The 23,865-nt window shown below is 38.4% G+C and overlaps 1 protein-coding gene across 1 annotated transcript in view; it reads right to left on the bottom strand.

Moving 5' to 3' along the window:
* The window catches only part of LOC114053898 (dystrobrevin alpha-like), a 339,518-nt gene extending 326,271 nt beyond the window's left edge, over positions 1–13,247 (bottom strand). The window contains 1 exon segment of the mRNA XM_027877016.1: positions 13,048–13,247. Within this exon segment, the coding sequence (XP_027732817.1) occupies positions 13,048–13,067 (20 nt within the window). The 5' untranslated portion in view covers positions 13,068–13,247.
* Between the last annotated feature and the right edge of the window lie 10,618 nt (positions 13,248–23,865).

Below are 23,865 nucleotides of genomic sequence, written 5' to 3'. Positions count from 1 at the left end.
ATTCCACCTTCTGCTCCCAATTCTATTCTCAGAACAAGTATAATATGTGCATAATACTTTTCTCTGTGGCAGGCCTTCACATAACTTAAGATACTTATTATGTCACCCTAAAGGTTTCTCTTTTCCAAAATGAACATCCTGGGTTCCTGCAGTCCTTCACTATTCGGGCCTGCTCTACTTGGCTGAACTTTAGTCTGTTGTGCCTAAGTTGTGGTCTGATCCTAGAACAGCAGAATGGGAATTATTAACTCTCTTGCTGGAGATACAACATTTTTATTAAAGGCATGCTGTGTATGCCTTCTCCCTAGTCACTTATGAAAAGGTTAAACTGTATACGCCTGAGCTTTCCAGACTGTTCTCCACAGTCACAGTGGACTCAGGGGACACTTCTTGAGGTAGTTCACAGTTTCAGCATTAGCTCATGGTGTGTTCCTTTCAACAACATCTCTTGAATGCTTGAGATGTTTTTGCTTACTTGTACTTTTAGCTATGCCATTGACTTTGAAAACTTCTCATTCTTGGCAAACTAGGGGAATGCTGTAGACATAGTGTTCCTGTATTTCAGCTAGGCCTGTGACAGAATCTCTCACAACATGCTCATGGACAAGATGGAGAGACATGGGCTGGGTGGATTCAGAACTGTTTAGACCCAAAGAATGGCCAGTAGTGATTAATGGCAGTAGGTTTTTACTAGAGTCTTCCAAGGATCCATTCTTGGCCTGAGGTTCCCAAACTTTAACAGCTCATGGAGCCCTCAGTATATTCTGCCCCTCTCTCCTTTGACGTTGACACCAACCTGGTGCAAGGCTTCATCTTCTAATGCCTTGACTGTTGCAAAAGGCTGATTGGTCTACCTGCCACAAGTATCTCCTTACTCTAGTCCATCTTCCATTCAGCAGTTAAAATGATTTCCTTAGAGCACAGGTCCCACTATGTCACCTCCCTACTCAGTAAACTACAATGACTCCCTATCACTTGCAGGAACAAGTATAAAATCCTCTTTGCCATTCTTTGGGTCTAAACAGTTCTGAATCCACCCAGCCCATGTCTCTCCATCTTGTCCATGAGCATGTTGTGAGAGATTCTGTCATAGGCCTAGCTGAAGTACAGGAATACTATGTCTACAGCATTCCCCTAGTTTACCAATCTAGTAACTTGATTTAAAAAAAAAAAAAGGGAGGGACAGTTAGGTGGTGCAGTGAATAGAGCTCCAGCCTTGGAGTCAGGAGGACCTGAGTTCAAATCTGGCCTCAGACACTTGATACTTACTAACTGTGTGACCCTGGGCAAGTCACTTAACCTCAATTGGCTCACCCAAAAAAAAAAATTTCTTTAGTCTATAGAGCATGACTGATTTTTGATGAAGCCAAGATATTATTTATCAATCACAAAATTTTTCCAGGGGTCAAAATCAAGGTTATTATCCCCTAGTTTGAAGGCTTCCCCTCCTTTCCCTCTTTTGGAAATCAGGAAATCTGATTATCTCTAGACTTGTGGGCACCCCTCCCATTTTCAAAGATTATTCAAAGATTGCAGACATCAAGTCAAAAATCCTTGACCAATTCTTTCAGCACCCTAGGCAGGAGTTTGTCTGGATTCAAAGAGTGACAACTCTTTGAGATCAGTTAGGTGCTCTCTTGGACAGATATGTGGTGCAATGAATAGAGAGAGAACCAGACTTGGAGGCCTAAATTCAAAGTTGGCCTCAGACACTGAACAGCTGTGTGACCTTGGGCAAGTCACTTAACCCTGTTTGCCTCAATTACTCATCTGTAAAATGAGCTGGAGAAGGGAATGGCAAACCACTCCAGAATCTTTGCCAAGAAAACCTCAAAAGGGGTCGCAGACAGTCGGACACAACTCATCCAAAAGGTGCTGTGGTGCCACTCCCTCACCTTTATAGATTTTAACTACTTGTTAACTATTTTTTAATCTGTTTTTGCCATTCTGAAGATTATTTTATTTAAGAAAAATAAAATAAAGACTGAGTGGTTCTGCCTTCTCTCAGTTACCAGTTATCAGCGACCCGTCCATTCCAAGGATTAGAATTCCCTCTTCTTTGCTTTTGGTCTTGCTCCCAACACAGCTTAAAAATCCCTTTTTGTAGTCACCGATCTCATATATTTTACACATCTTTATGAAAATCTAAGTTGGCCAATGACTTTTCCACATTAATCTCTTTAGGTAATTCCTTCTTTTTCCCCCTTTATCAGAATCATTTGTGTCATAATCATTTCATTCTTGAAAATTTTCGTTAACCTTGGCTAAATTCTCTGTACAGTTTTAGGCTACCTGGAGCCTACTTGTCTTTTCTCTGAACACCTAGAAATCTGTTCTCCTGCAGTCTGTGGGGCAAATCATGCCCAGCTACTCACTCCTTCTCTGTCACAAACTCTTAAACGGCATTTTCAAAATTTCACTGTTTCTCATTTGACCATGACAATGAAAACCCAAAGATTCAAAAGAAAGAATATTGATAAATCACACTTACAAGGCACATTGAAGTTTTCAATCTTTCACACACAATCTTATGAGACAGGTAGTACGGATACTAAAATTTTTATAACTTTTAATTTAAGGATATTCAATACATATTTGTGGACCACAACTTACAGTACTTCCCGATCTTAATGCAATTCCTTAAGGATGAATTAAATTAAAATTTCAAAGGATCTAAGACTTCAGAAAAATCATAAGGTGAATAAGTATTTCATTAACCTCTGAAATTAAAGTCATCTATGGTCATATGAAAAATGCTATAAATCACTATAGATTAAAGAAACACAAATCAAAACAACTCTGAGGTACCACATCACACGTATCAGATTGGCCAACATGACAAAACAGGAAAATGATAAATGTTGGAGAAGATGTTGGAAAATTGGAACACTAATGCATTGTTGGTGGAGTTGTGAAATGATCCAACCATTTTGAAGAGCAATTTGGAACTATGCCCAAAGGGCTATAAAAATGTGCATACCCTTTGACCCAGCAATAGCACTTCTAGGGCTGTATCCCAAAGAGATCATACAAATGGGAAAATGACCCACGTGTACAAAAATATTTATAGCAGTTCTTTTTGTGGTGGCAAAGAATTGGAAATTGAGGGGATGCCCATCAATTGAGGAATGGCTGAACAAGTTGTGGTATATGAATGTAATGGAATACTATTGTGCTATAAGAAATGATGAACAGGCTGACTTCAGAAAAACGTGGAAAGACTTGTATGGACTGATGCTGAGTGAAGAGAGCAGAACTAGAAGAATATTGTACACAGTAACAGCCACGTTGTGTGATGACTAACGTTGACAGACTTAGCCCTTCTCAGCAATGCAAGGATCTTAGACGTCTCCAAAGGTCTCATGATGGAAATGCTATCCATATCCAAAGAAAGAACTATGGAGTTTGAATGCAGATTGAAGTATACTATTGGCTACTTTTTTTTCCTTCTGTTTTGTTTTGTTTTCTCTTTCTTGTGGTTCCTCCTATTGGTTCTAATTCTTACTTACAACATCACTAATGTGAAAATATGTATAATAGGAATGTATATGTGTAGCCTACATCAGATTGTGTGCCATCTTGGGGAGGGAAGTGAGGAGGGAGGGGGAGAAAAATTTAAAACTCAAATGCTTATGGAAGTGATTGCTGAAAAATTAAAATAAATTAATAAAAAAAATAATCTCTGAATCCCTTGGTTTGGGTTTTATTTTCTTCTCTCAAAAAAAATTTTTTTTAAACCTAAATGAAAGAGTAGTACGGCTGGTGATACAAACTGCCCAAATCTATGCATTTGTAGCAAATAGCATTGCCCCTCTGTTCCCTGAGTTCAATACCTTCAATACCTTTCCTGCACTAAAAATAACTAGTGAAAGGGACCTGTGTTAAAAATGTGTTTAGTGATTTTATTTTTCTCCTTTTCACACTCTTTTGCAGCTCATTGAAATGGGAACAGGAATAAGCTATAATACTTGCTGTCTATACTTTACACAAAATAAGCTATTTAATATTTGTACCTGTGAAGGAAGCATCTGTCTCTTCTCAAAGTTTTTGCCAGAGTGACTGCTTGAGTACCAGAAGAGATGGAAGCTACAGACTGAGGTGTCCATAGCACTGTCAAGGCTGACAGTGAAGCAGGAAACCTGTAGCTGTGATAAAGATTGAGGGAGCAGCAAAATCTCCATGGGATGGCTTCTCTGAGTCTTAGAAATCAAATAGGTTAGTGAAGGCAACTTCAAAAAACAAATAATCTGCTCCCATATTACCAAGAATGAATAGCTACATACCTACGTGCTCCTGGCTAAAGCTAAAAAACTACTTCTTTGAGCCTTCATTCCTCTTTGCTTTTTTTTTATCTTCCTTCTTTAATTAAAACTGCACTGAGATTTTTGGGACACCCTGTAACCTTGCCTTCTTATAACTAAGAGGGATCTCAGGAGATGTCTAGTCCAAATCAAAATTTTGGAAGCACGTCCCACAATGGCTAATTTCCTAATATTATACAAAGAAAATTATTAATCAGTTCAACCATAAGCACTTATTAAGCACTTATAATAGGTCAGATACATCTGCTAGGCAGTGGGGATAAAAGGACAAAAATGAAACAATTCCTGAACTCAAGGAAATTACTTTTCACCTGCAAAAACAACATATATAGATATAAGTAGATTCAAAGTATATACAAAATAAAGTAATTTTTCAGGGGGAGGACAGGAAACACCAGGATGTGGGGGGTATCTAGGTAGTACAGCGGATTGAGCACCAGGCTTAGAGTCAGGAAGAACAGAGTTCAAATCCAGCCTCGGACACTAGCTGGGTGACCTTGGACAAGTTACTTAATCTCTATTGGCTTCAGTTTCCTCATCTGTAAAATGGAGATAATAATAGCACCCACCACCCAGGGTTGTTGTGAGAATCAAATGAGAGTATAAAGTGCTTAGCACATAATATTATATAAATGTTAGCCATTATCACTATCATCATCATGTAGGGAGGATAAGGAAAGGCCTGATGGCTTTTCAGGGAGCTTTGAAGGAAGCTACAGACTTCCTTCAAGGGTAGGGGGGAGGGGTGCATTCTGGGCAAGGGGGACTCTCCGAACAAAGGCATGGAGAATCAATTAATTTTCAGCATCTCACTTCACAATCTACAAAAGAGGGTACTTGCATCCATAATAGAAGAATCTTAGAAAAGAAATGGTGTGTTAATTACAGGTATTAAAGACAACAACCTAAGGTGAATCCACAAACTTCTGTTAATTTGTAGTGAGGATTCAGATAAGCCCGGGATAACTCTGTGTTAATAAAGCTAATTCTGATTAAAAATGAATCAGTGTGTGATTATAACAAGTTATTTAAGTTAGCTATAATCTTGAGTGAGGGCAGCTGAGTGGTGCAGTGGATAGAGTGCTGGGCCTGGAATCAGGAAGACTCATCTTTCAGAGTTCAAATCTGGCCTCAGACACTTAGTAGCTGTGTGACCCTGATCAAGTCACTTGACCCTGTTTGTCTTAATGTAAAATGAGCTTGAAAAGGAAATGGCAAACCACTCCAGGATCTTTGCCAAGAAAACCCTAAATGGGGTCATGAAGAGTTGGACATGACTAAAATGATAACAACAAATAATCTTGGACTATAACCCAGTAGTTATCTTGGGTTTCATAGCCTAGAAGTTTGCATACATCCTTGGAACAAGGAAAGAAAAATATTTAATGAGGGGAATGGCTATTGAACGCCCAAGGTATGTATGTCATGCTCTGCTGGATGCTATGTAGATGTTTGGAGGGTATGCTTCCAAGCATGCACAGTGGAAGGCCCCATTTCAGAGCATGTATGTGCAGATATTCTATGACTGTTTCCTTCACTCATTGTGGGGCAAAGAGGAGCCTTTTCCTTAGCTGTAGAGGTAGAAGGCACCACTTGGCCAAATCAATATCTCTTTCCTTGGCTGCATTCAAGTGAGGAGGATAAAATGGCATACATCTTCAGGTGTGAAGAGAAGCCTGGGACCTTTATCTCTCAAAATGCACTGTGTTCCATGAGCACAAGGCCCTGCTGTTGCTTCTGTTCCTTATTTGGTTTATTCTTTCTTAATCTTAGTTCAAAGAGTATTGATAATGGCTGTGATCTTGTGAGCTTTGAAAGGCTGGAAGAGCAAGCTAGCAGAGGTCTAACAACTGGAATCTGTATCAGTTTGCTGGAAGTCAAGTCTGGTGCACCATTATGGCCCTATTGCCTCATCCCATTAGTGGGTCAACTTGGTAGCCAAGATGCTGTGTTTTGCAGAAATCAAGTATTCTTTTTTTTTTTTTTTTTTGGCTAGGCAATGGGGTTAAGTGACATGCCCAGGGTCACACAGCTAGTAAGTGAAATGTGTCTGAGGCCAGATTTGAACTCAGGTCCTCCTGAATCCAGAGCCAGTGCTCTATCACTGCGCCACCTAGCTGCCCCTAAAGCAAGTATTCTGTTCAGCAGCCATTCTGCACTGGGCACAAGGGGTTAATACTTTGAAGACACTGTTTGAAGTTTGAGCTCATGCTCTTCAGGGACCAAAATGGCATAGGGAATATATACTCGTGATTTGGAGGGGATGTTTTTATATTTGAGCCTTGTTCTCTCTTTTCAGTAAATAAGTACACAAATATACTTATATATTACATACATAGTGTATAAATATATAAAATAAATCAAAAGCTAAAAGTGTTCTATCCAGTAAATGTAACAGCTACTTGATGTTAATTAAATGACATTGGGGTACTCCTAACAGAGAGGTGAAATAACATGCAGAAGGAAACACACATTTTTCGACATGGCCATTATGGGAAATCATTTTGCTTGACTATGCTTATTTCTTAGGAGGATTTTGTTTTTCTTTTCTTTTTGGGGGGAAGAGGAGGTAGGAGGGGAAAAGAAATATTTAATAATTGAAAAAATGTAATAAACATAACATTGCAGTGTGAATCAGTAGGTCAGTGAATGATATAGAGATACTAACTCTTGATTGATACTAGGGTGAACACACTATGCGGGATCAATATCAGTACTTGAAAAGGATTCAGTAATATAGCCAGCATCACTATTTAAAGATTCAAATATGCAATCTCAAAAGGAACTTGTCTAACTTGTAAAGGAAACATACTAGGGAAAGTAACTGAAAAATGATAGCAAGACAGAGAAAAAAACTACCAATTTTTCTCTAATAGATGCTGAAAATGAAGGAATACAAAAACAAAAATGCTAGGATGAGATGGGTCCCTACAAATATATGGGGCCAACTTTCTATCCCAAATAAGGCCCAATATGCAGTCCATCTTAGCTCAGCAAGTTGAGTCTTCAGAGAGTTGCTAATTGCATCTCCCATCACAGTCCTACTGGAATCCCTGAATGACTGGGGGTGTTTTTATAATGTTGTCGGCTCAAGGCTCCATTCTGGTGTGGGGAGATAAAGGCTAAACCTCTCTTCCCACCCAGATGTTTATAGGATTTCATCCTCCTCACTGAAATGCAGCCAGTGCTGGAGCTGGATTTGATCTTCTGTGTGTACAACCAATTCTAGTTCAACAGCTAAGTAAGATCTCCCTTTCTGCCACGCTTTAAGTAGGCAGGAAATAGTCACATAATAACTGTGAATGCTCTTGGTTATTGTCCTTTGCTTTTGAAGAGGAGCCAATTGACATCGCTATGTTGGAGTCAAGGTACAGTGTGTCTGACTGTGGTGGGTCAAACCAACACAAACTCAGAAGGCTCTAACACAGGTTGGGCACAAACAGTCCATGTGAACATTTGGAGTGGAGATGCCTCTACATTTGCACATCTCATGTTTCTTCTGAGTGAATGCTCTAAAGGGGAGAACAGGGCCCTTCATTGCACAAGCCCAGAAGAGGGCTCACCATACATCTACACGAATAACTCAGGAAGAACATGAAGTACATGCTCCTAAGGACTGGGCTCTCATTGGCCCATCCTTCCATTATAACCACAAGAATGTAGAAAAGTTTAAAAAAAAAAAAAGGAGTTAAATCTCTTTGACAGAAAATCTGTATTTTAGAAATACACCCATCATATTTCTTTAGGTTATAATATCATGCAGAAAAGGATACCATTTTGTTAATCCAACTAAGTGTTTCTCTTTTTGCCTACCATCCTACTAAAGGAGAAAACATGGCTCCTTAGACAAAGCATTTTATTTGGAATCAGAGGACGTAGGATCGAATCCAAGCTCTGCCATTTACTACCTGCATGTCCTCAGAAGAGCCTCGGGTGTAAAATGAGAGTGTTTGGTTAGATGACACGTAAGGTCCCTTCTAGTACTAAATCTATGATACTTTAACTTTTTTTTTTAATAATGGCACATACTCCTATACATTACAAGCAAATTTCTTTCATTATCTTTCATTCCTCTCTCTAACATGCCTATTTTATGTTAAAATTTAGCAGGAAAGTTCTACAAAATACATAGGATATTTTAGTATGAAACTTTTATACTAGCATGCTGTAGTATTTAAAAGATTTTGTCTGTTTTGTTATTGGGTTTTTCTGGGATTATGCCACATACTTTTATAACAAATGGAAATAGTTTTGAATGAAATAAGCTAGTAAAAATTCACTCAGAGATTATGAAGCAAGATATCAAATTATTGCCTTTTTTTAAAGTTCTGCCTTTTGCACCCTAAGCATATGAAGATAATTCAAGCATCTCCATAATGGAGACAAACTACAATTCCCCCCATATCTGATGTGAGCAGAGACTTACAGTCCACCTTTAAGCAGAAAAATTATTCCCATTTTTTCTGTTTTAGATTGTATGGATCTAGTAGATTAAAAGTAATTCTCCAGGTACTTAAATGACTAAAACTTTACTTGTCCGTTTTTTATTCAGTTTGGGGTGACTCAGCTTATATCAGTTATTATCCTTTGGCACCTTGATAATTTCAGATAGCAACATTAAATATTGATTGCTGACCCTGAGTCTGTGTTCAAGGAGACAGAATTTGGAAACTAGTGCAGATGTTCTTATTTTCACCATTCAGCATGTCTGCCAATTAGACTGATAGTTTTATTATTCAATCATTGCCACTTGACTATACTTTCTTTTGATAACTGGTAGCTTCGTCATGCCTAATATTCCTTTCTGTTCACATTTCAAACATGTTTTGCACATCTTCCCTTGCACAATGGAATCATTATTTTTGAAATAAAATAAAGCATTACGGGGAGAGGGTGGGGAGAAGGAAATTTAAAACTCAAAATCTTATGGAAGTGAATGTTGAAAACCAAAAATAAATAAATTGTTTTTTTTTTAAAAAAAAAGCATTGCATGGTAAATCTGGATATAAAAGACCTGCAATATTAATGATATCTTTTAAATAATAGGCCATAGAGTTAAAGAATGGCAGCTAGGTGGCACAGTGGATACAGTGCTGGGCCTGGAAAGATCAGAGTTCAAATTCAACCTCAGACACTTACTAGCTGTGTGACCCTGGACAAGTCACTTAACTCTTTTTGCCTCAGTTTCCTCATCTATAAAATGAGCTGGAGAAGGAAATGGCAAATCACTCTAGTATCTTTGCCAAGAAAATCCCAAATGGGGTCATGAAGAGTATGACTCAACTGAAACAACTCAACCTCAACAAAAAGGGTTAAAGAATGAATAACTTAAAGTGAAGAAGAAAAGGGTAAAAAAAAAAAAAGGTAAAGAAAGCCTTTCTATGAATAGTCAAACATATGGGTGGATCCTTTTCCCTCCCAAAACATGTCACATTTATAAATATGATAAAAATCAATATAAAAATATCCATAAAAACAAGAAAGCAACATTTCTCCCTACCAACTTTCCTGTTAATTTACTAGTCCCTATAAGGATTTATTACTCTTCCTTGTTTCCCTTCTACTTCTCTTTTAATATATTGAAAACTTGCTGAAATTTAAAATTTTTGTACCTGAGGGGACAGAGTATAAGGATAAATAAGTTGATATTACAGACAACTCTCCACTATCTTAAAGAGGAAAGCACAGCCAGTATTAAAAACAACTTATACTGGACTGAGATTCCATCAGAAATACACTAGTTTCACACACAGAGATACACACATAGAGCTTGGCTCTGATCTCCTTTTGGCTCAGTTTTGCTATTGGTGTGCCAGAATCCCATTGGGTGGGAAAACAAGGGTATAAGCCACTCCTGTATAGTTGAGAAGAGATCAGCTTCTACTTACCTAATAGTATGTCAACTAAGATGATAGAAGAATGTCTAAGTTTATTGGAGGAATAAGGTTTACACCGAAAGAAAGTTAATTATAGGGCTTCTCCCTTTTTACAGTCAATGATTTATTGAGGGGGATGGAGGAGGAGAACTTAAATCCTTCATCCTTCCCAATTCCTAGACACAAAATCAGATGCTCTGTACTGGTCACTTACTGTCTCATGAAAAGTGCTCAAGAAGGTCAAAAAGGATATACTAGTACACCTAGAAATTTGAGACAAGATAATTCTACTAATTATACAGTAACTGTCACTGTACACCCAACTTCCTGGGGTGTGATAGTGGCAATTCATACTGGAGAGCCAATTGTTAAATTTTTAGTGTGAACATCTACACCTCAGAAATCAGCAAACACTACAAATCAGAGCTTGATTCAATGTTTTGTTGATTGTTTGGACTAAAGAAAGTGATGGGAAAATGTTTATAATAGAGATTAAATTTTAAAATTCTGCTATGCTTTCATTCTTGTGCCCCAGACCCCTCCCAAGAAAGCCAGTTGTTAAATATTTACCAACACAAGTCAGTCTACCCCTGATCCTCAACAGCAGTTTCCAGGCCCAACTCTTGAAGTCATACAAAGAAGCAATTCTGAGGCTGTCTGAAGAGACTAAGTGTTGTCTTCCCTATTATAAAGTGAGCTCCTAGAATGTAGGAAAGGTCTTGGGCTTTTCTATTCTTATTCCTACCACTTAACACAGTGCTTTGTATATAGTAAGTACTTAAATGTACTTAAATTCATTCATTCATTCACAATACTTGATGGAATTCACAAGTGGGGTAAAGGGAAACTCTCACCTAAGAGTAAATGTTACTTGAATCTATCACACCAAACTGGAAGGATTGAGCTGAGGAATGTGCCACATATGCCAGAATACATTTTTTTTTAAATATGAGAGGAAATTATTACCAGGGTTGAACTAATTTTACAAAGTGGGTAGGGAAAATCCCCATGACACTGTACCACAAGAATGGCTTGGAAGGCAGGGCCTATGTTTTTGCCTTTCTTTGCATTCTCAGAGTTTAGGACAGTCTCTAACACATAGTATTTCAATGCTGATTGATTGAATGATTTACTTAGAGATCTAGCATAGATAGAATTGGTTACCGCCTACTGCCTAGGTCCTGAGATTTCAGAGGAGGCCCTCTCCCCACAACCTCTGGTGTTTGCCCACTAAATACTTTGCCTATTGCTCTGGCTAGAATATCAATAGAATATCTATAAAAGGCAACAAAGCCTTTCTCTTCATAATTAGAGGTAAGATTTGAAGGACAAATACCCTTGGGATTCTCATACTTTCCCTAGAAATCACACTAACTTGTAGATAACTGATATCTGATCCTTTTTTGAGAGGTTTAACAGGGAAAGGTTAGAGTTTGAGACACCACTAGGTGGATAGGTTACTTAGCTTTCATAATCTTGCTCAGAAATTGTTCTACCATACCTCTAGGCAGAATCTCAGGAACACTAAGTTACTGCCATTTCCTTTACCACCCTGGAAAAATGCAAAAAGGCAAATTTCTCCATAGATCATTAGTTTAACATCAATTTTCCTTTTGAGGCCTTAACATTGGGTGTTATTTTTCTTAGCCAAATTGAGTGATGCACTCAGAATTATCTACACATACAAAGTAGCCAGATTAAGACACCCATTGTTCTATTCCATTTTAATCTTATTCAATCTAGTACAGCCTAGCCTATAAGGGAGAGCAAAGATTAAATTGCCATATTCAACAACTGTCTTCAGCATTAGGCTTTATAACAGCAATGTCAGCATATTTATTTTCCCCATATAAAGACTTTCCAATTCACACTGTGTACCCTGTGACAATTATGGACAGTATGTATTCAGAAAGAGTGCTGGACAAGTTTGGAAAAGCAGCTAGTAAGAACAGAGCCAAGAGGTCATTTTATAAAACAAAAAGCAAAATCTATACATGGTCAAAATGTGCAAGGAAATTAAACTGGTCATTCTCAAGCAGTTTGCTTCTCTATTCCCTCATCCAAAAGAAGCACAAAAATCCTTAAAATATAGATTAGTGGATTAAAAAAAAACCTACTCCCCCCCAGATTACAATATAATCAAACCTTTGTAGTAATTTAGCAAATACCAGTTTTATTATTTTTTCTTCCTGAGGGATTAGATAAGGGAATATGCTAGGAATTACTAATTACACTTATTAGAAAATAAATTCTTTTGGTAAAGCACTTTCCAACAAAAGCTGTGTATTTTCACAAGTATCTACTATATACTAGGTACTATTTTTGCTCCCCAATTTTTTTAAGATTAGCTAAGAAATTATCTTTGATAGTTGCTCTATGTACTTATTAAACAGCATATTCTTGCTATGTAAGTTAGGAAGTATAATGCAAGAGAAATGACAAAGTTTTTCTGACGTATCAAACCCACCTAACAATAACATACTTTCTCCCACAACACACTGGAAAGATGACATTCTTTGTTTTCAGTATCCTAAAGTATCAGACTACTGATATTTTAATTAAACAAACTGTGTTAGAAGTGGGTAAGCATGTGTATGTCTGGGGAAAGAGCAAAAGGTAGAGAAGATTAATTTAAAATGGACTGGGGACATTACAAAAGACATCAAAACTAAAGAGATTTCTTTCAATGGCTTAAAACATGAAATCCAAATGTCTCTAGAAGGATAGAGGAATGTTACTCTCAAGATACTCAAAGCCCAAATTATTTCATTTTTCCTTTCTTCAAAGAAGAATTCCAAATTAACTTTCATAGTTAAGAGTTGCACCTGAAAACAAAGCTTTCTACTTACCCTAGTGTATGCACCATCATCTCCTAAATCACCTTAATTCCAATGTATCCAGAATGTGTATGGATACAAAAAAGGAGAAAATATAGTCTAGGACAAAATTTGACCAAAGAGTTAATTACAACAGAGATCAAAACAGAACTCTCTGAAATGCTAGGGAGCAAGATGAACTTAATCCCTGCCTCCAGAGCCTGGTATATACTGTGTCTATCTTTAACTTGTAAATGATTTGGTTTCACATTCCATTGAAGTCCCACTGGCAGATGCCTTTGGTGAACTCACCAATCACAAGCTTTCATGTCCCCTCCCTTTCTCCCCCAGTCCTGGCTGTGCTTCCGTTCTGATATCTAATACAGATTTACTCAGCTGTCTTTTTACCTGTCCCTGCATGGATGAAAGAGGATGCTTTCATTGATGGCTATTACTGAAAGGCTGGGAACGAAAGACCAGGCTGAGAAATCACTCTGCTACTCCCCTCCTTCTGCCCTCCCTTCCCCCACCCTCTCCTCTCCTAGCCAGAAATCAAACTAACTTCCAAACTTGGCTGCCCAGGAAGGAATGTTCTCTGATTGCCATTCCTGCAAGTGGAAAGCAATGGAGAACAGCTCCTGTACTTTCTTCTTCACTAGTAATCTCCCAGGTATATACAACACAAACGTGTTGGGTGACTGCCTTTTTTTTTCCTATGGGGAGATGGGTATAAATATAGGGTGTAAGACATTATGTGGGAGCACAATGGGTTTTTTAATTTCACAAATGAAGTTCTTTTATCCCAAAATAAAATTTTGTTAAAAAAAAAGGCAACATTTTTCTTGAGAATTAAAATGAAATTTAGGAAATGAGCTTTTAGAACCCATCAAAGGGAGAAAACCACACAGTTCAAGGTTAACAATATAGTCAGAGAAAAGCTTGCTTAGATGAATTGTGGATACAAGGATTTAAATCACTCTTTGAATTAAGTCCCCAGGCACAGATTATCCATAGCGTTTCCCAATGAAGCTTGTATAAGAAGGACAAAAGAAACCTGTGCTGCTTTTCACTGGTCTCAGAACCAATTTTGTCAGGGACTGTGATTGGGAAAGAGTTATTATGCTTAAGGAAAAAGATCAGGAGGAAAGGAAATAGGAGTAGGGATGGGAGATGAGAAAATGAGATGACTTTACTAGGCATCACATTAACATCAAAGAAACTTTCCCTGCAAAGTTCATGTCTATTCTCCTACAATTTTTCTTTAGTGTGTTTATTTATTTTGATGTCAGGATATATGAACTACTTGTAAACTGCCTATCCAGCACTTAGCACAGTGCCTAGCACATAGTAGGCACTTAATAAATATTTATTGACTGACTGGTCTATTGATCATTTATTTATTGACTGATTTACTCCTCATATTGCTTATGCAATCTATCTACCTATCTAGATGGATTTTAGTTCAGCAAAAGGAAAAAAAAAATATGACAAAAGTAACAGTAGGCAGTTCATTACTCCCTTGGTACTCACGTAATGTCAAGTGAACTAAAGGGAAGCTCCCAGTACATCAGGTGAAGCCTTTGTGGTGGATTTATGGGACAACATGAGAGTTACACAGAATAGACATGCATGGGTGGGTTGTGATTTGTACCGCTGGAGGGAGTAACCACTATGTGGATGACATCAGACATCCAATAACACCTCCATAACAATTAGAACCAGACAGGCGTAGAATGGGCTGCATACAATTATAGTGACTTTCTAGATAAAACATAGCTCCTTGAGTATAGACTGAAAAACTACTTGTTAAGGGTGGGGTGCTAGGTGGTGCAGTGGATAGAGCACAGGGCCTGGAGTCAGAAAGAACAGAGTTAAAATTCAGCCTCAGATACTTGCTAGCTGTGTTAACCTGGGCAAGTCACAACCTCTGCCTTGGTTTCCTTAACTGCAAAATGAGGATAACAATAGCACCTACCTCAAAGGGATGCTGTGAGCATCAAATGAGATAATATTTGTAAAGTGCTTATCAAAGTGTCTAACATATAGTAGCTGCTTTTACTAGCTGTTATTAATATAATCATTATTAATAATCAATAATAATTATTATCATTATAATGTTAGACATTTTCTCCTCTTTCCCCCATCTTGACCCATTGGTGAACTTTATACATTCTTCCTTTCTTGAATCCTTAGTTCTTTTATTATTATTATTATTATTATTCAGACTATGCCCTGCCAAATCTAGGCCTTGGATCACTCCCACCATCCTCTGCCTTTGGTCCTACCCATGTGCTGCTGAATAAAGATGGAGAAAACCACACAACTGCCCTGATGGAGTCCACTACAAATTTATTACACAACCTCAACTGGGCCCTCACTGCTGCTAGATAATCCCATCATAGCTCCCTTATTATCTCACTATCCCACTCTCCATTGCAGCTCTTCCAAATTTTTTAACCTTCCTCAAACCTCCCATAGCTTCCATTCCTCCCACCCTCTCAGCTAGGAATCTTATCTCACATTTCACAGAAAAAAAAATTGGAGCCATTCACTATAATCACCCTCTTTTCCTCCATTCCTAATTTCATATCACTCATCTGCATTAGGCCATTATTTTTTCCACCCTTGTCTTATGTGATGAAGTGGCTTTACTTCTTACTAACACTAACCCCTCTACTTACTAAAATGATCCCAATCTCAATAGATTGCCCCCCTGTCTTTCCTACCCTTTTATTTATTTATTTATTTTTGCTGAGGCAATTGGGGTTGCCCAGTGTCACACAGTCTGAGGCCGTATTTGAACTCAGGTCCTCCTGACTCTTGGGTTAGTGCTCTATCCAATGCGCCACCTATCTGCCCCTCTTTCACTTATTTTCAATCCCTCCTGCCCCACTCCAGCCATCTCCTTTACTGCCTACACCCAGTCCCAGGTCCCTCCCCCCATCCTCAAAACTCCCTCCCTTGATCCTTCTGTTCCTGCTATCTATCATTCTATATCTCTTCTGCCTTTTGTGATTAGACTTTTTGAAAAGGCTATCTCAATAGGTGCCTCTACTTTCTCTCCTCTCACTCTTCTTAACCCCTTACAGCTGGCTTCTGACCTTACATTCCACTCAAACTGTTCTCTCCAAAGTTAGCAGTGATTTCTTAATTGCCAAATCTAATGGTCTTTTCTTAATCCTCATTCTCATCAGCTTCTCTACAGCCTTTGAAACTGTTGGTCACTGTCTCCTCCCTGATACACTCTTATCTCTAGGTTTTTGGAGCACCACTCTCTCCTGGTTCTTCTCCCTCCTATCTGACCACTCTTCAGTCTCCTTTGTTAGGTCCTTCTCTAGTTTACCCTTCCCCCAAACCATAGGTGTCCCAAAGGGTTCTGTCCTGGACCTTCTTCTCTTCTCCCTCTATACCACTTCATTAGCTCTTATGGAATTAACTTCCATCTCTATTTTGATGATTCTCCAATCTACCTATCCTGCGCTGACCTCTGCTGCCTTTAATCCTGCATCTCCAACTGCTTTTCAGGAATCCCAAACTGGACATCCAGTAGGCATCTTAAACTCAATATGCCCAGAACTGAATTCATTATCTCTCTCCCCAAATCTGCAGCCTCAAGGCCACATGTGGCTTTCTACGTCAAGTACGGTTCTTTGACTGAATCCAAAATTCATAGAACAAAAGGATTTGGAAGTTTGAAGTTTGGATTCAATCAAAGGACAGAACTTGAGGACCTAGAGGGCCACATGTGGCCTTGAGGCCGCAGGTTCCCCATCCCTGCCCTACTCCTACCTTTCTTATTACTGTAGAGGGCAACATCATCCTCCGAGTCCTTGAGGCTCACAACCTAGGTGTCATCCTCAACTTCTCACGATGTCTTATCCCCCTGCCCTCCCATATCCAGTCTGTTGCCAATGCCTGTTGATTTCACCTTTGCCAGATACATCCCTGTCTCTCCTGACAATGTCACCAGTGCAAGCCCTGATCATCTCATGCCTAGCCTATTTACAATAGCCTGCCTCAATTCTCTCCCCTCCAATCCATCCTCCATTCAACCATCAAAGCGATTTTCCTAAAGTGCAGATCCAACCATATCATTCTCGTACTCAATAAACTCTTAGTGGCTTTCTACAGCCTCCAGGATCAAATACAAAATTCTCTATTTGGCGCTCAAAGCCCTTCATAATCTAGCTCCCTGCTATCTTTCCAGTGTTCTTACACCTTACTCCCTACCATGTATTCTTCTATCCAGTGACACTGAAATATTCTTCCTCATTATCTCCATCCACTACTTTCCCTGGCTTCTTTTAAGTCTCAACTAAAATCTTATCTTTTATAAGGAAGTCTTTCCCAAACTCTCTTAATTCTGGTGCCCTCCTCCTAATTATTTCCTGTTTATCCTGTATATAGCTTGTTTGCACATATTTGTTTGCTTGTTGTCTCCTCCAGTAGATTGGGAGCTTCTGGAGAGCAGGCACTGTGTTTTGACTCTTTATGGTTCCCCCCTCCAGACTTATCACAGTTTCTGGTTCATAGTAGATGCTCTATGTCTATGGACTATTTCATATTAAGCAGGAAAATGTGATCTTTTTCTTAATGGAAGCCTTACCCTCACACATAATTCAAGAAAATATCACCTGTGGCAGCAAGCTGACAACCATGTGTCTACTTATATTCCATTCCCATTATTGTTAATTATGGAGATTCTACACATGTCTCTAGTAGCAAGAGCAGTGTCAGCAGGCAGCTACTCTTGTCAAGGCCCAAGAAGAAATAATTTCAATAAATACTGTGGAATGGGCCTGTATTCATTTTTCACCTCTATAAGGCAATGGATATGATTTTAGCTGTCAGCACTCAATCTTCAATATAAGTAAATGATGTCTTTTTTCTTCTATGAGAAACACTATGAAAAACTTTGTCTGATAGGAAAATTGGCCCCTTTTCCAAGAGGCATGCAGCAGGTGATTTGGTTACCTTTAATTCAAGACGTGCAGGTATTTTATATTTTCTGTTTGCCAAAAGAGTTCCATAGTGAGTACTGACACTTAGTATGACAGATGCTATTAGCCAGCCACTTGGAAAACTCACCAGAAGCAGGGCAGTATAGTAGATAGTGGAGTAGACCTGCAATCAAGAAGACCTGGGTTTAAATCCTGCCTCCCAATTCACGTGACCCTGGACAAGTCACTTAACTTTGCTTAGCATTTGTTTCCTTATCTGTAAAATGAGGGAATTGAGCTTGCTGACTTTTTTGGTTCCTTCCACTTCTAATTGGATGATCCTGTGACAATCTCGATCTTGATTTTGTTTCTTCTGGGATACATGATGACCAGTGAATCCAAGCTGCAGCCATGTATACACAAAGTAAGTACTTGTATATTTAAAAGCAGAAATCAGCTTGTGGTTAAAAGAATTATCTATGGAGACTCTCCTTTTTTTTTTTAAACTCCTGTATCGAAACACCAATTTTCATGGCTCAAACTGGTAATAATTTTACTAAGAAAAATGGAAGGAGCTTAACCTCTTAGACTGTGGTAGTTTTTGTCTATGCTAGAGAATCATTGAACATTAGGGTAGGAAAGAACCTTAAGGGTCAGAGATTATTTAGGGACTGGGTTGTTAATCAATTGTTTCAGACTCTTCATGGCCCCATTTGAGGTTTTCTTGCCACTGGAGTGGTTTGTCATTTCCTTCTCCAGCTCATTTTACAGATGAGGAAACTGAGGCAAACAGGGTTAAGTGAGTTGCCCAGGGTCACACAGCTAGGAAGTGTCTGAGATGGGATTTGAACTCATGAGGATGAGTCTTCCTGAGTCCAGGCCTGGCACTCTATACACTGCACCACCTAGCTGCCCTTTGTTTTTCCTTGTACTGAGGAAAGTTTGTCTGAACCTGTGATTTCATTGGCAATAGGGAACTCATGGCATGTTAATTCCACCGATCCTGATCAGTGTCTCCTTTGCAATTTGTAGTCTTAAGAGAATTCCCTCAGGTTTTTAGAGTTTGAGTGACTTGTCCATGGCCACACAGTATAAATCAGCATAGGGACTGGAACCTATGTTGTGTTGACTCCAAAGTCTCTTCTTATGGGATGCAGAGAGCCAAAATTTGCCTCCCCAGATTTTCACCCTTTTGTCCTCTTTCTGAATTTAGGAGAATGGGATGGGACAGTGGAGTCCAAGCAGAAAACAACTGATCCTTTTTCTAAATGAGTGATTGATTAATTATTTGATAATGTATTTCTCATAAAGTGCTACTTGTACTTCAACCTTTTAGAATTAGAGAATTTTAGAGCAGGGATAGGTATCATCTGGTCCGACCCCTCAACTGTATTCTAGAAATAAGAAAATTTAGACTCACAAAGTGAAATAATTTATCTAAGGTCAAGAAATGGCAAAACCTAGACCAGAATCCAGATTTTCTGATTCCTACTCCAATACACGTTAAGTAATTCAATCTTGCGAATGCACGGGTAGTGGCAGAAAAACTGAAATCCTTGTGCTGTAGTAGACAATTCATCTTCCCTATGCTCAGGCACCCAAATTTTTTCTTTGTAGAACAAAGGCATATATTATTATGAATTATTAAAATAGTCCTTCTAATTTTATTTACTATGAAGAATGCCTATAAAAGCATTCATCTACTTTCCTGTGCAATTTCTAATTTTGTGAATAGCTTTAAAGAAAATGCTCCAAATTTAATATTTGACAGAGGTTATATAATGCTCTAAGACTAAAGTTGCTAAGTAGGGCTGACCAGCATTGGAAGGGGAGTTCCATATGTGAATGAAATCACAGGTTTGATCCAGTCTGCCCCTCCTATATATATATATTAATAATAGCTAGCATTTACAGAACACTGTAAGATTTGCAATATCTTTACAAATATTATTTCATTTAATCTTCACAATAACATAAAAGATAGGTGCTATTATTATCCCCATTTTATGGGTAAGGAAACTGAGGCTAAGTGACTTGCCCAGGTAATTAGGCAGGTAGGTGGTGCAGTGAATAAGGTACTGGGCCTGGAGTCGGGAAGATCTCAGTTCAAATCCAGCCTCACACATTTATTAGCTGTGTGATCCTGGGCAAGTCATTTAACCTGTCTGCCTCAGTTTCTTCAACTGTAAGATGAGAATAATTATAGCACCCACTTCAAGGAGTTGTTGTGAGAATGAGGTATTTGTAAAGTGTTTACACTGAGTTCCTGTCCCCCTCTCCTTCACCAAGGTCACAATGCCAGTAAATGCCTGAAGTTGGATTGAACTCAGGTCTTCCTGATTCCAAACCAGACAGTCAATAAGCATTTTTCAAGCATTTACTATAGAACAAATACTGTGCTAAGCACTAGAAATATAAACACAAGCAAAAGGAAAGAAAGGCTGTGACCTCAAGAAGCTTACATAAAAGGCAGTTGAGAACAGGGGAAGTAAGGCAGGGAGGAAGAAGGTAGCAGGTGAGGGGAGAGGGTTGTGATAGATTGGTGGGGACTAATGAGAAATGTAGAGATGGCTTCCTGGGCATCCACCTTAAATAACAGTTCTGGGAGGAGTCATTCAGTCAGAGAGAGGGTCTCCAGGGACAGAAGGTATTTCTGAGTTGTGAAGTCTAGGGCTGAAGTGATCTTCTGAGATGAAGAGGTTTCTGGGCCATAATGGAGTGTTTCTGGAGTTCAAACTAGTGAGAAATAAATAGATTCCCTCCTGCGCCCTCCTTAAATGGTCCAACATTCTGTCCCGCTGTTTCTCCTAGCTGCCTTGTACACACACACACATACATATAAATAATACATATACCCACACAGAGTCTATGAGCTTTAGTGTGTGCATAAAAATATAGTGGCCTCTCATATATAATTCATTAAAAAGAATGAATTAGAGGTTGAAGTAGATGGCTTCTGAGGTCTCTTCTAATTTCAAAGGTGTATGATTTCTGTAGACTACAAAGGAAAGCAGATTGTGAATTGAGTGTGCTGTTGACCTGTTTATTCCAAATATACCTACAGCAACAGAACTTGGGCCAAAGCAAACAACCCTGGTCATTGTTAACTTGATTCCTAATTGTTCCTTAGCTGGCCTCCTCAGGTTTTCCAACCCAAAATGTGAGAAGTTGACATCTACACCCTACAAGCCAGTAATATTAGTTTTGGGATTACATCATTTACACCTTTGTGACTATAGTCAGGACTACAGCTAATTTAAGAATCTCAATTAATTCCTACACCCTGATTCCTGTTAGATACCATCAATGAAAAATATCAAATGAAAGTGCAAAGTCTGAGACAAATGAAGTCTAAGCATTTTTAGATAGCCCTAAATGGCTGGATGAAGAAGAGTGTCTCTATACAAAATGGAAAATCTAGGACTACCTATATACATATATGTGTGTATATATGTGTGTGTGCATGTATATTCCACACACAGAGGCAACTTAAATACTGTGAACAAATATATAATCCTCAGCCTACCTCCACAGTGTCATCCCAGAATACCTTTGGAGAGTTATTTCACATTATACTCCCTTTGGCAAACTTTATATTTCTATCAAACAGATCCATTTGTTGTATTCCACAATTAGCATTGTGTCTCCTTACTATGTACCTTGGCAAAGACTGTCCCCTTAGATGTGGACATGGGGACCACCACCAGTCACTGAAGTTCACAATGTCAGAGTCACCCTGAAATCTTCCCTCAACTTCAAGCCCCCACGGTTTCACCAGTTGCATTGGATTACTACTAAGGATGACTGATCAGTGAACTTTGGAGTGAAAAAGTTTTGGGTTAAATACTAAAGTGACCCTGGTACCTGAAGATACTGGATTTTCAACCTTTAAACTGCCTATGTATAAGTCTAGAGTTCTAATTTCTTAAGAAACAGCAACCAAAAAGCCTGCAGTGCATTTTAGAGTCAAATAGAAATGGTTTTTAGATTGGAATTATTCATATTACTACTTTCTATCATTAGTACAAATAATTGAAATTTGGTATATATGTGTGTGCTTGTGTATACTGGGGGATGGAAAGGTTTGTAAAGGAGGACATCAGTCTCTGGGACAATTCAATGGGACACAGGAAATGAATATTCAGGGGAAAATACTGATTCTCTATTGTCCAGAGCCAATTGGAGAGTAAGAAATCACCTAAAAGGCAAATATTCCCCTTTCTTTCTTTCTTTTTTTTTCTTTCATATTTATGATCTGAGAAACATCAATAGAGATTAAAGATGTTGGTTTCTTTACCTATCTGGACAGTGAATATCATAAAATCAATCTCAGAGTTCTAGTTACTATATTATAGAATATTGTTTATTATAGCAGCTACCAAAATCTTGCCCCAGGACCTTGTGAGCGAATAGTGAATTGCTCAGGGGAAATGAAGTAGAGTCAGCTGGAACAGATTTGTTAAAAGCATGCTTTCCCAAATGTAGCCTTTTAGCATACCCCAAAGCATCATGACAGAGAGGAAAATGCAAGGACACTTCTCTAAACCACCTCTACATTTCACTTTTTAAATTATTTGCATTTTTTCACTCGTGTTGTGCGTTTATCCCCCCAGGTGAGGATGTGACAATATTGATTGGTACTAGGGTTCACTGATGTACATCTTAGAATTGAGAATTTTCTTAAGATAAATTTCTTAAATTAAAAAAAAATGAAGACTTGCTATTTAATATAAGTATTATATTGTTCTTCAAGTTTCCCAGAGAATAAGGAACACACACTAAGAAAATACAGAAGCCCATTATACATTTTAATATTTAAGAAAAGTGTTTATAGAAATTAAATATTACAAAATTTTCTGACAAATTTCCAAACTATACTGTATATTACTTAATACATTTTCCCAAAAGTCAGTGTGGTTCAGTGGATGGAGTCAAGTGGAAAAACCAAACTGAAGTCCTGACTCTGACACATACTGGTTGTGTGACCCTGGACATGTAACTCAATGTCTCAGTGCCTTGGGTGCCTCTCTATGACTACAAGTTACAAAGGCGTTGCTTACATCTTTAGAGAGACTTTTCACACTGGGAGATCCCCATACCAATAAGATCATGGTTCCCCATCAATAGTACAACAATGTCTCAGTAACTCTGGTTTCAAGAGCACATGATAAAATCCATCAAGTGTTCTCAATTCTTCTGAGTCTCACTTTTCCATGCTCTCCAGTAACACAAGCCATTAACCCAAAGGCAGCAACAGCCTGAAGATCTAGTATTTCCTGGTGCCAAGATCATCTTGGTGCGTACTCTGGAACCAGTCCCACCCCGGGGATCACTGATCAGCTCATCCTTCCTGTGTGAGGCAAAAACCAGGAAGGATGACGGACCTCAAGCCGGAAGGCACCTATCACAAATAACCTGAGTTCTATTTTTAAATTTCCAAGTACTTTATTCATGTGTATACAGATGCAGCTTGAAACTGCTCAGTCAGATGTACTAAAAATAATAAAAGGATAATAAATAGAATAAAATAAATAATAAATAGAATAAATAAAAGGATAATAAATATAAATTGTCATAGAATCATAGATTTAGAATTAGAATGGACCTTAGAGATGTTTATTGTTTGGGCATTTTCAGTCGTGTCTGAATCTTTATGACCCCATTTGTGGTTTTCTTGTTAAGGATATTTGTGATTTTCTTGTCAAGGATACTGGAGTGGTTTGCTATTTCCTTCTCAAGCTCATTTTATAGATGAGGAAACTGAGGCAAACAGGGTTAAATAATTTGCCCAGGGTGACATAGCTAGTAAGTGTCTGAGGCCAGATTTGAACACAGATCTTCCTGACTCTAACTAGGCCACCTAGCTGGAAGACCTTAGAGATTATCTAGTCCCTTAATTTTACTTGTGAGG

This window comes from Vombatus ursinus, unplaced genomic scaffold (assembly GCF_900497805.2).
Source record: "Vombatus ursinus unplaced genomic scaffold, bare-nosed wombat genome assembly UNPS02014812.1, whole genome shotgun sequence".
Lineage (NCBI taxonomy): Eukaryota > Metazoa > Chordata > Mammalia > Diprotodontia > Vombatidae > Vombatus > Vombatus ursinus.
This window is presented reverse-complemented; position numbering and strand designations above follow the sequence as displayed.